Genomic DNA, 16,634 nt, shown 5'->3' with positions numbered 1-16,634 from the left:
CAGTTATGTATGGTACACAACTATTAACCTCTCTAAATACCCCCCTGCGGCACTACATAAATGACACATTATTTTAATCACTGAAACCCTGGCGCTGGACATAAATCATGAATGTGTCCAGGCCTGGTTTAAAAAGCCTTGTAGTGCCAGAGATGTATAATTCAAAGATCATAATCTGCGTTATATTTGTAATAGTGTTGTTATGAGGGAGAGTTTCCTGTGCTTCCAGTTTTCACTGTATTGCACTGTTGTTTCTGTTAAGTTTTGTTCTGTGCATGCCTGGATGTCTGGAATGCTCAACCACTGTGGGACTGTGGAAGAAGAGCGGCTTAGTGGGAAACAAACTGAACGAGGTGAAGGAAAACATAAGAAATCCATAATAGCAACACAGTGCCGCCATGTTTGCTTTGAAACACGCCAAAGATATTTGAGTCAAGACATGGAGGAAATGGTGGACATGGTTGTTACGTAGCTTCCATGGTGGAGTCAGTGTCTTTAGCCTTGTATAAACTGAAAACTGGCCTGTCCCTGCAGACCTGTTAACACCTTTAAAGCTGCTCATTTTATCTTAATAGAGATGACATCATGAGATATCTGCAAACTTGAAGCTTGTTACATAATACACGAGAACAGAGAAACCAGAAACGGCAGTTTTTTATGAACCGGAGGAGGAGTAAGATGTGTTGCCACAATTTGGGAGTTCACGGTTTTGGTTGTTTGCCCAAATATCCGTTTACCTGAATGAGGGATGATATAAAGTCGGTAATCCTTCCCTCCTAGATTTTGCTGACCTATTTTTAGAAATTGTTGCGGCCTAAAATGCCTGATTTTGCTGCAGCTTTTTCAAAAAAATGGGGGGGGGGTGCTAAATGGTGCTAAAAATAGTTGTGATTTTACCTTCTTATGATTCATAATAAGGCAGATTGGCATGCAAGCAAGAAACCACAGCTACCACTAATGCCATCTACATTACCACTAACTAATTACAGCACAATTGCAATTGACCGGGATGTGGCAACCCATGTCACAGTGACCTGTCTCGCTTAATGTCTTCCCTCCATATCTATTATCTATTATCTACTTCCATGCAGAATGCTTGGATACTGCTACTCATGGTCTTTTGCTGTTATTTTGTGGCCAAACCCATGACATGTCTGCTGCATCTTCGTAATGCATCTTCTTAGCACGTACCTGTGACTGTGTGTGTGCGTGAGAGAGTGTATGTGTGTGTGAGACCTTGAGAAGTTTGCCTGTGAGTGTGGTGGTTTGTTTTGTTAGAGGCAACAATGAAATGTACAGTGCAGAGGAAAAGACGATAAAGCTGCAGCCCTGCTGAAGAAGGATAAGTTCTCTGGTCTTCACTAAACTTCTACTGTGTGTGACGAGGGTTAACCACGAGCAACATAACTCGTCCCTGGAGCTGTGCACGGCTCCTCTGTGCTCCCGACTACAGTCGTAGCTACAGGGTAGCTGAAGCAAAAAGGGTTAACAACGGGGATTGATCAAATTTGCAGAAAAGTTGCGGTGATCGGTTAAAATTACACGACCGTGCAGAATTTACAGGACATGGTTGAATTTGCGTTAATAACTGCAACTTTTATGCTGGTTTGTTTGTTTTTCATTCAGCTGCTTGAAGAAGGACACTTTACTGGAGTTTGAAACCAATTTGCCCAGATATGGCCACTAAACAATTAAGTCTTAGTTTAATCCCCACCACTCACTTTTTTTATCTGGCCCATTAGCTTGCCAAAAATGTGTGACTTTCTTTTGGCTGATGTTAGAGACTCAGTCTCGGTCTTGTGCCAGGAAATGAGGAGCAATAGAGTTGGATGGTAGGCGAGTTCCCTCTGTTGTCTCAGCACTAATTATATGTAGAGATGTAAAAAAAGAAATCCTGAATAGAAAACTACAGGAAGACTGTTGGTGGCTGATGAGTGCTGTGAACTTTCAGTTTCTCATTTCTTCATCTCTTTTAGATATGTTAGAGGGTAATTCTCAGCTATTTATAACATTGTTAATTATATGTCAGTGCCTGTAATCACTGACCTGTCTACAGTAGAAAGCTGTCATTAAATGTATTAGGTTCACCTGTGCCTATGACAAGTAAAGAGATCATTGTTAGGAGCTGTTTATACATTAATATATTGTTCATCCCTAAAACTTTGCTTTAAAAGGCTGGTATTAAATAATGTGATTACATAGTGTGATTTAATGTCATTTCAATGGGGACATCATGCAGACACAGCTTTCTGTAATACTAACCAGAGGTGGGGGACTCGAGTCTCAAGCAACTTGAGACTTGCTTGACTAACACTGATAAAAGACTCGACTTGACTTTGATGACAACCACAACCACTGGACTTCTGCTAACATCTTTGCAACATTCTTCATACAGTCATGCACAGAACTTTAATAATGACTGATGTGACTTTTCTGAACTTATTTGTCCTGTTTATTTTAATGTTCACATGCACTGCTCTGTGACCTGAAGATAAGAACATTTGAAGGACAAAGTTACTTTAAATGTTGCTGCTTCATTATTATTTTAAAGCAGTTTGTGCATCTGTTATCAACACATATTTCAAACATGGCTGGTTGGTGCCTAATCACTAATCACCAGCTTAACCTGTTAGAATGAACTAGTTAACTTGACTAATGATTTGTCAGTATCAATTCAGAACAATGTGGTGATTTAGAGTCAAAAACATGTAAGTGCAATTGTCATCAATTAATCGTCAAATTAATCGTAAAGGTTATGACTTGAGACTTGCTTGTGACTTGCACATGAGTGACTTACTCCCACCTCTGATACTAACTAAGCTTCAGACTATGTACTGCACAGTAGGCTTAAAGGCACATGTATGATTTTTAGTTTGAAATGTGAACTAAAATGGCTATCATGTTAGCACGCTAACCTCAGCCTCAGCCTCAACCCATCCTGTCTCCTACTTTGTTCACTTTGTGCTTTGTACTTAAAAAGGAAAATAGTGACTGTTATGTCCAGTCTCCCCACAGTAGAGAAAGGTACTTAAAATTTGTGTGTTAGAGCAAGTTAACAGTTCTCAAAAAAGGCTTGAGACCAAGCTGCACAGCCTGGTCTTGATCCCTATATATCTGTTTTTTTGACAAAAGTATAGAGGTGGAGTTTTATGTAATTATTATTGTTATTATTATTATTACAGTTACACTTAATTAGAGCAAGACAATTGTAAAATGACACACGGTGGGCATGTGCTCTTGTGTTTGTAACATGATGTGTTGGTGTGTGTTTTTGTTTTTCTTTGCAGTTGTTTCTGGGCCAAGGTCTTCCTTCCAACATAAAGATAAGAGAGGTTAACCGCAGCTCGGGTGTATGGATGTGCTTATGCATTTTTTGTTGGCACAGCGGCTAATTATTGATTATCATCAGAATATGGCTCGCTGTATTTTCATTATGCGTGCAGTGGTTGGTTGTGATTTGTTTTGGCTTGGTTGTCTTAGCAGGCTTCCACAGCACCTAACACAGCTCTCATTGCCACTATTAAAAACTCCATATTAAACTCCCATATCTTCTCATTCCCAATATGATTGCCATATTGTTAGAATTCCTATTTTTACACCAGTCTCCTATTTTCTGGGAGCTGAACAAAGGCCTAGGCATAGTTAATGCTGCTTTGAGGTCTGTCACCATTTCTTTAGTGGTACACTGTGAGAAGCGCTTGTCTATCATGACAGAACAGGAGTCCCAATCATGGTGCTGCATATTGACTGGTTTGATAATAGACACAGCTGCCTTGCAATCCCAACAATATGATGCAATTTAAACATGGTGAGGATTTATGGACGCCATTTCGTCTTGATCCCACAGCACTGAACATCATGTCTGACCAAGGGCTGCTCAACAGCTGACTGATGTGTGAGAACAGGCTGGTGTTGCATCTGTGTGTTAGATAAAGGAGAGTAATTAATGAGTCTGACTTGCATGTTTTCACCTCAGCTCATTGTGTTCTGTTTTAGCAGCTCTTCAAAATAAATAATTACCTGTCAATTGGGTGCCTCATGACTCTCGGTTCTTTGACTCAATGAGGCCCCAACAAAAAAATAAAATACAACCAGAGGTTAATGTGCAACTTGGTGGCGTCATCCCATTTTAGTTAACAAAAGTTCAGTATTTCAGTCATTCTAATGCACCTTTGAGGTCAGATGCCTGATGGCAAAAAGCTTGTCTGAGCATCAGAAAGGAGCTTTGTTTCATTTCTAAACATTGAACCCAAAGACCTTTTCACCCTAGTTCACCTCCACATGAGTGATTGCTTGCTTTTTTTTAACACCTTATATAATACAGGTCAAGACATCCATCCACTGATCAACAACCATTTCTTAAGGGTGCAGTTGAAATAAAAATCTTCCTTGAGTACATTGTCATCACCTGCTTCTATACAACTTGTAATTAATGAAAGAGCCTGCTAGGACAATGGTATTTTATTCCTTGTTCCTTAATTGAATCTCTTTCAATCTATTCAGACAAGTTTTAAAAAGAACTAAGCACACTTGAAAAGAAGCCTGAAATGATGAATGAAAGCCTAATTAGACTTAGATAGAATTAATGTTAGAAGGACTGTGGCACTGTGTACTGCAGGTATGGCTCTAGTGTTAACTAGTTTGTGCTGATTTATGTGGCAGCACAGGTTGAGGGTTGACCTTTGAATTTTTAAGGTGACTAAAATGACTTGTGTAGCTGCACACATAGTGGTGCATGTATGGTTGTTTATTATTATTATTATTGTAAATGCATAAAATACTACTTGCCTGAGTTTAGGAAAAGGCCATAATCATAACAGAGGTGTATGAAGCAGTGATTCCCAGCCAGTGTGGCTCACTAGTGTGAAGTAGGAGATCATCAGGTGTGCCGTGGGAAATGATCCAATTTCACCAAATTGATCCGAAAGTTCATTTACTGTTAATGATTTGATCTTAATTTGTGTATGCCAGCAACATATAGTGAACAATTAAATATCTAGAGACTCTGTGCAGTCAGTGTGTGTGTGTGTCTCAATTAAGGGCAGTTTTTTTAGCAACTTCCAAGCTGCATCTTTAAAACTGTCATTTCAGACGTTGTGTTTGTGTGTCTAACAACACACAAACACAAGGTAACAGCGACTGTACAGTAGATTTGGCTCCAGTTGATGTTTTTTAACTCTCTCTGCTGTTCTGGTACCTTACTTCCTGCCAGCCCGATCTGACTGGTGCAACTGACGAGTGACAGAGTGCCGAACTCGGCGTATATTGTTAGCGGTGGTCAGTGTCAAGGTTGTAGCATACAGTTTGTGCTCAGAATGTAATTGTTTAGGCCCAGAGACATCCCTAGCTAACAGATATATCAGGTCCCCCCGAAACAAAAAAAAGATTTTGCCACATCCACACATGCATAGACCTTAAAATAAGACCGCATTGCCACTAACATCTGCCTCATTAACATAGGCTATATGCTGTCTGTTTATGTTTTGTCTTTGTACACGCAATCATGACTAATCAGTTTTTTTCGGGAAACCCAGGATTTCCCAATAGTGGGAGCTTAACTTTCACTATGTGTACAAACATTAGTGCAGTGGACAAATTGGATGGATGTTAGACTTCAGTCTTCACACCAGTCAGTTTCTAACAGCTGAGCTGCTTCCTTTTTCAGCAGTCGGTGTTTCCGTGGTTCTGTTTTTTTTCTTCAAACATCGCATTGTGGATGTTAAGGTCCAGTTTTTAACCTAGTTTTGTTTCTTGTCATCTTTTTATCAGTGTGCAGTGTGCTGTGTAATGATGGAAGTCCCTGGGCTTTATTGAGTCCCTGCAGGCTCCTGTATGTGTGAGGGACAGAGTGTGTGTGTGTTTTCATGTGCGTACCACTGAATGGTGGCGGCTATATTTGGCTACTTTTTCTCTTCTTGGAGCTGGAGTGCTTTTAGTACACAGTCTTGAGTTTTTATTTTTATTCACTGAGTGAGAGATGGAGCCAGATGAAGGGAGGCAGAGCTGTGTTTTGTGTCTTGTGTTACATCTCACCATGGCAACATGACAGGATTGACAGGTGGACGCTTTGTTTTTTATTATGTCCAATGCGAAGGTCTGATGTTTTCTTGTACTGTATTTTAAACTATTATATCAACATTAACTCTTTATAGATCAGCCTAAACTTTGGAAGCACAGATAATTTGACTTTTTTTTAGCAAAAATATGCAGATTGTCTGAAGTATTTTCTACTTTTGTGTAAATCTAAGCTGAGTGTTCTTTTCCCAGTTTGGCCTTCATACAGCACTAGTCAATGGGCAGTCTAAACGTTTCCCTAACAGTTAATCTCTTTACACAAAAGGGCACTTTGTTATGGCAGCTGCTTTGCTACAAAATGCAAATCTGTTACTATGTTTTCTGAATTCCTTCTCAGCATCCTCACTAAGTGACTTCACACAAGTTGTCTTTTACTGCTTAGATTATTGAGATTAAATGTTGTGTTTTTTATTAGCGGGTCACGTACAAAGACCTGAGGAACTGTTTTGAACGGGGCCAAGAGGACAAGTAACTAAAAAAAAAAATGTTGCCTACCCCTCCTTCCCCACTCCCCCCCTCCTTCCCCTTCCACCCCTCTCTGCCTGTCACATGTTCTTTTCACAGCATAGAAAAGTTTCTGGATTAGGGCAGAATTAACACAAAGCACCGACGCCACTCCAGCTACACTTGCGAACAACACAGGAGGGGGACGGAGACAGAGAGAGCGACGCGACAGGGTGAAGACGCTTCAGTAAGAAACTTCGAACTGCTGTAACAAGAGGCAGACAAGTCCATCCCAGAGAGAGAGAGAGAGGGACAGAGCAGCAACAGAGGCAGAGAGCGAGACGGCAGCTGAGAGGCAGAGGATCTTTGCCGACAAGGTCCTGAAGGATGGAAGAGAAGCAGTTTGCTGGGATCCTGGTAAGTTTTAAGACGTGCCATGCACACACACACACACACTAAAAGATGATACAGTCACCATCTCAGCTGTGTGGGATGCAGCTGCTGGACCAGTCACCCCCCCCAACTGCCTCCACTTTTCCTAACTCTGAGGACAGGTGGTTTATTTACACTCAGAAGTCAGAGGCTACAATTTACTTTTGTTTTTATGACTCACTTCTTAATCCTTGGAAGTTTCCCCTGAATGTAGGCCTGCTGTTTCCTTCTCAGGAAATCATTCAGGGCTGTCACCTCCTGCTGTTCACCGTGGCAGTGCTAACCACACACACACACACACTGACACACATCAACAAATCACCATCCAGAAAGTCCCCAAAGTTTGTGTGTTCACTTGTTTGTTGAAAGAAATTTCCTGACTGTAGACCTGTAATCGTTGCTGCAAACAATCAACATGTTGTTTTGGATCTGCTAATAACAGATGAGGCCAAGAGGTAAACGTGTCAGTGTCAGGCCTGCACTGCTGCCGAAACTTTAAATAGAGGTTTGGCAGTCATTGGCAGTCAGGTCACTTTTCTCCCTCTTTCTCTCTCGCTCTCTCTCCCTCTTCTCAAGTCCTTCAGCCTGTCTTGAGACGGCGATAAACACCAACTCCGAGCTCCAACTCCCTTCTGACATTCTCGCTCGTTTGAAGCCTTACTTTCCTCCATGATGACATTTTTTTTTTGCTCCTCCACCGCATCCTTTCTAGATAAATATCCATGTTAAAATGCATACACACTGTCTGAAGTTAAGAGGCGGACGATATCAGTCTCACGCGCTGTCTCCTCTCGCTGTCTCTCAGGCGGTTGTGGAGGATGGAGATGATTTAATTCATGCTATTTTGTTTGTTCCTGATTGATTGCTAGTCAGCAGTGAGTTTAAATCAAATTAAATGTCACAAATGAAGTTTTAAAAAAGTGCCAGTAGAGCTAATATTAAGTAAAAACATTACATTGATTAGTATTTGTTTGTGTTATTCTAATTGAATGCTCTGTTACTCTCATTTTAATGCCGACATTGATCTTATTTTGAAACTGCGGTAACCAAATATTTTTTGTTCCCTAATCGAGCAGTGACTCAAAATGATGAAAAAAGAAGAAAAAGTGGAAGTCAGGTCTAATAAAGAAAGTGAAAAGGAATATCACATGGGATTTGTGTGAACATGGAAAGTGATAAACTGAAAATAATTAGGGTTGTGGAAATATTTCTGACCTCATGTCACCTCATGTTCATAGAGCTCTTATTGTGAAACCGACTCCTAGGCAACATTTCTGCTGTTTTCTTCCTGTTGACCATATGATTTCTTTAATGCGTTATGATGGTAAACACAAGTCTGAGCTGTGTGTTAGATTGTACAACTCCGGCAGGAACAGCTGACAACCGCTCATGCACACTTGATTCACAAGTACAGTTCGCCTCCTGTGATTGGTCGCTGGTCTTGGCTGGACCCGTTGTCTTGGGCAGTTGTGGACAGTGATGTCAACAACGAGTGAAAGAAAGTGTGTGTTTGTGCGTTTTAGACAGAATCTTGCTCTCCCATCGCCTACTGTCACTTCACTTTTTAATCCATTCCTCCAAATTCTCTGGGCTCTTCTCTCATCATTTCTATTTAGAAAGAGTTTATGAATTTATAAACATGTATTCTTCTTTCCCCCTTTTTACTGCTATGTGAATGAAAAGTGCATTTTTTTTGCTCGACCTGGCACTACCTTTTGGACATCCCTGGCCTTTCATACAGTCTGGTTAAATTTATTTGTACTGGCCCAGATGGTTGGTGGATGGACCAGTCACCGTAAATCTCTGGACACACAAGGCGCTTGCTTCCTGCTACCGCTTGGCTCGACTGGTTTAGCCTTCTGCCTGGACTCTTTCTGTCCAACCTTAATTCCCCCCCTTTGCTAGTTCACAGCAGTCAAAGGGGGAGCCCCATCCCTTCAATCTTCCTGCGCTGTCTTTGACTACCCTGGAAAGTCACTGCTTCCACCAAGCGGATGAGCAGATGGTGCCCTGGCACAAGCTTTTACTGGACGGATAGCTGTCTCTTTGTTTTTACTCCTTAGATACGTCCTTTGCTCAGGCAGTCTTTAAAGTGTCCGCTCTTCAGATGTATGTTCAGAGATGTGAGAGTAGGAGGAGAAGGAGGCAGAGCTGGACTGAGGTTTTGCTTATTTGTCTGCCGGGTCGCTGTATTCATACGTCTTGTTGTGCAGACCACAGCTGGCCCTCCATCACCATCAAGGCCAAATGGAGGAAAAGGTCAGAAAAGATTGGCTTCTGATCAAATGTGGACATTGGCAAGATATTTTGGGGCTGGGTTTGATTATTAGCAATTCTAATTAGGCTGTCAGCAACAACACAACAACAGCCTCACATTCCCATGGTGGCCCCAAAGATTGAAACCACTTGCATTCTTGTCAGTGTTTGAGCAGAGTTTGGGTCTTGTCATTATGACATCCATCTTTTTTTGTGTGTACACAACATCATACAGAGTAATGATTTGGCAATGTTCACCTAGACTAAAAATATAACTGAGTATTTGGCATATATCCACCTCTGGGCAGAAAGACTTGTCTTGTACTGTACTACTTCATGTATGAGTGCACATCTTGGCTGCAGTTTTCTGCTCAGTTTCTTGTGTACAGAGACTTGTTGAGTTGGTTGTTTTTCTGCTGTCTTTTTTTGTTATGTTGGGAGGGAGATAAAAGAGAAGAGGATCACTTTGAGAATGTGAGACTGGAGTAAGAAAAATGTGAACATTCGGATATTCTAGTTTTTATTTGTAGGTTTTAGATATGTTGTCCATGTCGGCATGGTACAGTACTTTGAAGTGAATTTGTGAGAACATCACAGCAACTTGATAGACTTACCCTTTCTACATCATCAGACATCAGTGCAGTGACATGCTTGTTTACATTTGTTTTAAGAGCCGCTCATCAAGACAAGCAAACTGGAGGTTTTGATGATGTACTATATTTCCTCAAGTGTCAGGGGCCTTTATTGGTCTAAACTGCAAATGTAAATAAACATACCTGAAGCAGGTTTGTGTTAAAGCAAGGCTACTTAATTCATATTTAAAGTTCATGTGCGTGTCCTGTAGAGGGTTGCTAGGGCTGGAGTCTGTTCAAATTTCCATTGGATTAGAGGTAGGATACACGGAACGATATCAATCGTCAATTGTGAAGGGTTTATAGGTGATTAATTTGAGTATCAGTAGCCAATATTTAGGCAACATACATTCTAAAATACAAAAACAAACACAAAAAGTTTGACTTTCTTGTCAACTTTAAATCGCACTTTGAACCTTGAATTCTCTGCAGTGAGCGTGAAGTGAATTGGATGCAGTGCGGTTGAGACATGTATGGGACACGCATACAGATTCCATGTTTTTTGGGTGGGATGCTTGCCTCCAGAACTCTGAACTCTGAACTCCAGAACAATGCTGCCAAACAAGTGTGTCTTACATGACACACAAACAGGAATACAGTCAGGTAAGACTGTAAATTAATCTATGGCCATGTGTACTGTTGTGTGCTTTGCATGTTGGTGTGTGTGTGTGTGTGTGTGTGTGTGTCTATGTGTTGCTAAAACTTTAATTAGTTATAGCTATAGTTAAAGGGCAATTAGATACTTAAGACTTTTTTTTGGGAATTAGTGAATGCATTACTGTATGTCAATAACTGTCCTCACAACTATTGAAAAAAAAAACACGTGTGTTTTTGTGTGAGCGTCATTTCCCAGAGGTCGTGCGCCTAATGTGCTTTATAGGCTGTGAAGTGGAAACTAAATGGATGGAAGTAGTGGAACCCACAGCCACACACACACACACAAACCAACACACATAGAAACATAAAGGATGACGGACTTAACTCAATTAGTCCATGTTTTAGAAGACTACACAACATATTTTGGATATCTGCACAGGTGCTCATTCGTGTATAACCCTCTCTACCACCAGGATGCACATAAACAAACAATCCACCCATAACAGCACAAAAAGGGGCAGATGTAGCTCAGAGGCTGGTTCCGGTCTCACAGTCATGTGCAGGTATTATTTTTCCCTGTGCGTCAGTAAAATGCTAATGTGAGCCATATAACAGGTGCTTCTCTCTCTTCCTGCGCTTATGTAAGAAACATATTGAGTTGCCAGTCAGCCAGCAGTTTAGTTAACAGCAATGCTCAGCAACCGTGTTGACTGCCTCTGGGGCGAGAGGCCAACAAACAGATGTGAACTGAGATAGAGAGAGAGAGAGAGAGAGAGATGGAGTCGGACATGATTTCTGTTTCTGATTTTACTTCACCGTCTCTCTCCCCACTCACCACCACTGACTGACCAAATGAAAAGAGTAAGAATAAAGAAACTAAGCATCCTTACGGGGCATGGGCGGCGCCCGGCGTCAGCTCAGCTGCAGCCACTGTGACGAGTGGAAGACAATCGAGAGACAGTGGCTACAAATGCCAAACACGTCCACTGCTGGGCACTCTTAAAAAGGTAACCCACCACCAGCCAACCTCCTGTGTATGTTCACACACATACACTTAGACTCCATTGTGTTTCAGACCTTTAGTTTTCATTTGGAAAAACCACTCATGCTGAAAATGTCTTTTTCTGATTTTCTCTCCCCCTTTTTTTGGATTAATGTGTCTCCCTCCCTCCAATTCCACAAAAAAAAGACAAGCGAGACATACTCTTCCTCTCTTGTCCTCTAAAGTCATGGACAGGGCTCTGACATTGCTTCCATACAACAGTGCTCCTAAATCTGCCTCAGGTTCCTTTAGTATTATTATCATTTTCAACGGTTTTCCAATTGAACTCTTTTCAAAGGCCTTTTCAGAACAATATTTAGGTAATTTGTTGCGCTTGAACCCAACCTGCACCCTGGCTGTGTGTGTGGGTGTGTATGTTTGTGGGTGTTGAATGGCAGCTATAAGCCTGGGACGAGGGGGGGTCTGCTTTTCTCAGGGCCGGACAGCCCTCTATTGCTTGGTTACACACCTCCCTTGTGTTATTTATCACTCTTCCTCCTCTCTTTTTGCCCCCTTTCAAACATGGAATCGGTGACATTGACATAGAAACCAACGGTGTCTAGGCTTACAGATTGTTATGGAACAATTCTGTGTTGACTGTGGTCAGACAGATCCAGGTGCAGCTCTGCTGGAGGACAGCTGTTGTTGCAAAAATAATATCATCAAAAAGAGGAACAGGGAATTAAAGAGGCAGGCTCAGGGAGGATATATCAAATTTGTGTTTGATGTTCATCCTCACAGCTTAATTAACCAGAAACATCTTTATTATGAATTTTATCAAGCTATAGGAATAAGGACATAAAAGTCTGTTTTATTTCTGTTTACAAATTCATTTATTAACCACTGCAGAATGTTGTTTTTTTACTCACATACAGTAGATTTTTATGTAAGGAAATTTTATATTTTTATTGTAGAAGCACATGATATCAATAATAATTATATAATCTACACTCATCATCGTCACCAATATTCAGCCTTATCTCAATAAATTAGATACATGCTAATATAACAGGCGTATAGAACTTTAGCACCTATTTAATCTGATGTCATCTGAATGATTTGCGGGCTGGACATAGTTACGGAGTCTGAATCGGCTTAAAATAAATAAACAATTAAAACACCTATCATGAAACTGTTCCATTTTATAGCACATTTGTTTACACTGAGTATTCTGTGGCTATACTAACTTTGGCTTTAGTATAACAGAGTCACATGTTGGCATCTGTGTCTCGCTTGACTTTGAGTAATATGTCTGAGGTATACAGACATGTTAAGTAGCCATCTAATTTTAGATACTGTTTATTTTATTCCCTGTCTTAATTTGTGGCGAGTGAACTGGGATGTTATTCACATGATGCGGCTGCACCTTGGACAGTTTCATCTTGTTCTGAAGAAATACTTCCTCCCCCTCCCCGCCTGTTTTTTTGCTCTCCGTCTCTCGACACATTTGAAGCGCGACAGTGACTTCTGCCACGTGAGGCTAACTTCACTCACATGTCCCTCACTTTCATCCCCAGCAATGGTCCCATATGTTTGTCAAAATGTGTATGTTGTGTGCTTTTTCCGGCCCGATTTGTTCCCATGCCTTCTCTCCAATGAGCCCCGCTTTCCCCCCCCCGGGGTTCGAGCTGAAGCCTCACGCTATTTATACAGACCGAACAGCTGGGGCCCTCCCAGCCAAAGCAGTGAGGGATGGGGTGGGGGGGGTGGGGGGGTCGGGGGATGGGTGGAGAAATTATCGTGGAAACTTCAGGTTAAACCAAGCGTTGGAAATGTCTCTCTGTTCCCTCTGTTTTACTCTCTTGTCTTCCTCTCTGTTATTTGTCTGTCTCCCCTGGGTGTCCAGAGGGGCTAAGCCATTTCATGTCCTGCTCAGGTCAACTGGACCGCTGGACAAACATCACTCAGCCATTTGAATCATCAGTCTCCCCAGCTCTCTTCCTGTTTTTTCTTTTTTGTTTGCTCTGCAGCTGATGTTTTCCACTCAGTCTGTCCCTGCTTCCAATTAAACAGCTAGCTGTTTTGGACTGAATAAAAAAAAAAGGTTGATTTTCCCTCCAACTGCGCTCCAACACTTTTTGTCCTTTTGTTGCACTGGACAAAGCCAAACCGCTGTTGCAAAAAGCGGATCTTTTTGTGTTTCTCTCTTCTTTTCTTCCGCTCTGTGGCTCCTGTGGTGCTTGTCCCATTGTGAACCTCGACCCTGTGAAGTTCTCTCCTCGCTGTTCTCTCCGTCACTGTTTTCTACCCATCTTCTATCGCGGCTGCTCTGCCTTCCTCGCTCGGCTATTCCCTCACACGAACCACTCAGGGGGAAAAGAAAAAGTCAGGCTTATCGATGCTCCCTTCAGTTTGAGGCCTCTTACGTCCCATCACAGGCATGCTGAGCTAACGAGCGGTGAAGACATATTAACCTAATTGCTGCAAGGGACAGATATATAGATTGAGGAGGATGTGATGACTGCTGGCTCCCCGTGAGATTAGCAGTTCATCGTAAAAAGAAGGTTGATCCCTGGGTGTTGAAGGCCCAGCTGCATTTGAAATGTTTAAAGCCTGAATAATTGTAGAGTAGTGAATTAAAAAAAATCAAAGCTCAAAGCAGAGAAGAAGAAGAAGTGTTTAAGACAACGAGTATAGTCTGCAGGTCCACCCTAGTAGACCTTCACTTACTTAAACCCCCTATCGGGGTTCATACAGTGGCCTGCACCCCACTATGGCTGTGTTTGATTTTGAGGCTGCTTCCTTTAAACAATGTGAGGCCACAACTGTGTGTTCAGTTCAGAGATTCAGAGATAATTTCACCATCTGTGTAGAGGATTCAAAATACTGTCTCTACCAGTGTGCAGAGAGGTTTGGGATAGCGTGGGTTGAGATCCAGTATTTGGACCCCTCTTTTGAAGGGCTAAATGTGATACAAATCTGCAAGTCTTCAAATCCATCCCCCTGAACTACAACACGGTTCATGTGCCCAAATTACAAGGTGATTCAATGTATGTATAAACTATACGAATGTATTTGTGCTGTAGCGTATCCTTAAAAAGAGGCAGTTTAGAAAGGACACAGTTCACTAAGCAGTCATTTGCTGTATCTGTGTCACATGCTGTGTGTGCTCCTCTGCTGTTCACCCCTTTACAAGATAAACACAGAGTGAAGTATTGGACAGAAGCTGTATGTGACTTTCCAATCATTCCTACACTGAAATTGTATTTTTGAACAAACAAATCTAGAGTAAAGTGACTTTATGTCAGCCAGCATCCAGCACCAAAAACATTCTTATAATGCTAAACATGGCTGCTGGCTGTGAGAATATCAGATTTTAGTAAAAGAAAGCAAACTGTGTAATGTGTAAGGAAGTATCATTCCTATATACCAGACTCATTTGTTTCTCTCATGTATGCTCACTTTGGACTGGTGACCTGTGCAGGGTGTACCCCGCCTCTCACCTGTAGATAGCTGGGAGAGGCTCCAGCCCCCCGTGACCCTGCACTGCAGGATGAAGCAGGTTCAGATGATGGAAGGATGGATGGATGCTCACTTCAAAGTGGACTGTGTATTGCACAAGCTGCTTGTTGATCTATGTTTAATGTGATCTGATCTGGTTTGGAAAGTTTCCAGTTATGTTCACAAATGCAAATATTTGAAAGAAGATTGCCTTCTCCTTTGGTGGACACAGAACGTTTTGCTGAATATTAATGTTGTTTATTGTCCTTTAGGATCACAGAGCTTCCTCAGCACACATTAGAAAGGCTTGGGAAAGATATATCTGTCATGATTATGCAGCGAGTGATATTTGCATTTTATTTATCAGTGCAGATAAGAGTGCTTTGAAAAAGTAGAGAAAACATGAGAGAGAAGATGATAAGGGAAGAATTCAAATGAAAGGAGATTACTTCTTAGGACTTGTGTTCATGTCGGAGTGGGGCACCTTTTCTCTGCCTCCTCCTCTCCTCCGACCCTTACCTCTTATACATGACATTCCCTTCACCTTTTTCCTTCATGGTCTGACTTGTACCATGCCTGTTCTGACAGCTAGTCCCTTTTTTGCATGCTTCTCTAAAGCAAACAGGTGGAATTGTCTTCCCTTTTTTTGATTGATATTGAGATTTATACTAAACACATTTATACTAAACACATGAATTTATTTTTGTTGTGCGCAAAGTGGAATTTAGTGCATTATTGTGATGCTTCCACATAGGTTGCCACTTGGTGCTATGCACTGAGCCAACATTATTCCCAAGTAGCCTAATGAAAAACCTAATGATTTTCAGCCACGTCCAAGCGTTTGTTATTCGATTGTAGTCTGAGAGCCCTCTTTGCCCTTTAACTTGTCTGCTGTTTGTGTCTCAGTGCAGGTAATACAATCACACTGATACCTCCTCAAAGCTAAAAGTATTACCCTTGCTAGTAAAATGTCTAAAATCTGCCACATCTCTAATAATAGCTGGATGTGCGTAAAATCCAACACCGCAAACACATTTTACTACCTGCCTGGTTTAAAAGTGTATTTAATAAGCCTGCTAATGTGGAAATGTGAGACCCCGGCTGCATTAATCCTTAAATGACTGCATCTTTGTTACGGTCCTCTGTGAGGTTACTTCGTTAGAGGTAGAGCTCAAAGTGCAAACATAGCCTTATACATCTTTCTATTATTTCCTCCCTCTGTCTTTAAACAAGTCCATGTCTGCTGTCTGGGTCGCATGTCCAGTGATGGAGTTTAGGTTCGATATCTGTGTTTGGCCTTAGGCTTACCTGTAATGGATGTTGGCATGTGTTTGGAAGTTAACAGGAGAGCCTTGAGGAAAGAAATCTATTCTGACCTTATCAGCGTTCCGCTCCCTCTCCGTTTGTCTTTCTGCTCGTGTCCATCGATGTTCCCTTCTTTACACATTGAATCCACAGCAGCGGTTTCTGGTCACACATTTCAGATTTGAAATGAAACGTTTTGGCTGCTCTCTCCTCGCTGCTGTGTGAAGCGAGTTCAGGCTCTTGGCATCAATGCAATGAAAAATTCCTCTGTTGCTTTCAGCCACGCTTACAAAATTATGAAGTGAGACTTTTAACAAGTTGGCGTTATTATCAGCAGCAGCATCTGTGCCTCTCTAATTAAAGTTAAATGACCAAACATAATGGGGCAATTAGTTAACAAAACAAGTCCC

General features: G+C 41.5%; 1 protein-coding gene across 4 annotated transcripts in view; it reads left to right on the top strand.

The window, feature by feature from the left end:
• The window catches only part of slc6a9 (solute carrier family 6 member 9), a 52,169-nt gene that overhangs the window by 1,749 nt on the left and 33,786 nt on the right, over positions 1 to 16,634 (top strand). The window contains exons 1-2 of one of the 4 annotated variants that reach the window (XM_028427999.1): positions 5,592 to 5,724; positions 6,640 to 6,936. In XM_028427999.1, coding sequence (XP_028283800.1) covers positions 6,907 to 6,936 — 30 coding nt within the window. In that variant the 5' untranslated portion in view covers positions 5,592 to 5,724; positions 6,640 to 6,906. Of the gene's footprint in view, positions 1 to 5,591; positions 5,725 to 5,745; positions 6,059 to 6,639; positions 6,937 to 16,634 lie in introns of those variants that run through there. The other 3 variants (XM_028428002.1, XM_028428000.1, XM_028428001.1) reach the window with 3 other exon arrangements.

Source organism: Parambassis ranga, chromosome 17 (assembly GCF_900634625.1).
Source record: "Parambassis ranga chromosome 17, fParRan2.1, whole genome shotgun sequence".
Classification (NCBI taxonomy): Eukaryota; Metazoa; Chordata; class Actinopteri; family Ambassidae; genus Parambassis; species Parambassis ranga.
The sequence above is the reverse complement of the archived record's forward strand: the minus strand, read 5'-3'. Positions and strand labels throughout refer to the sequence as shown.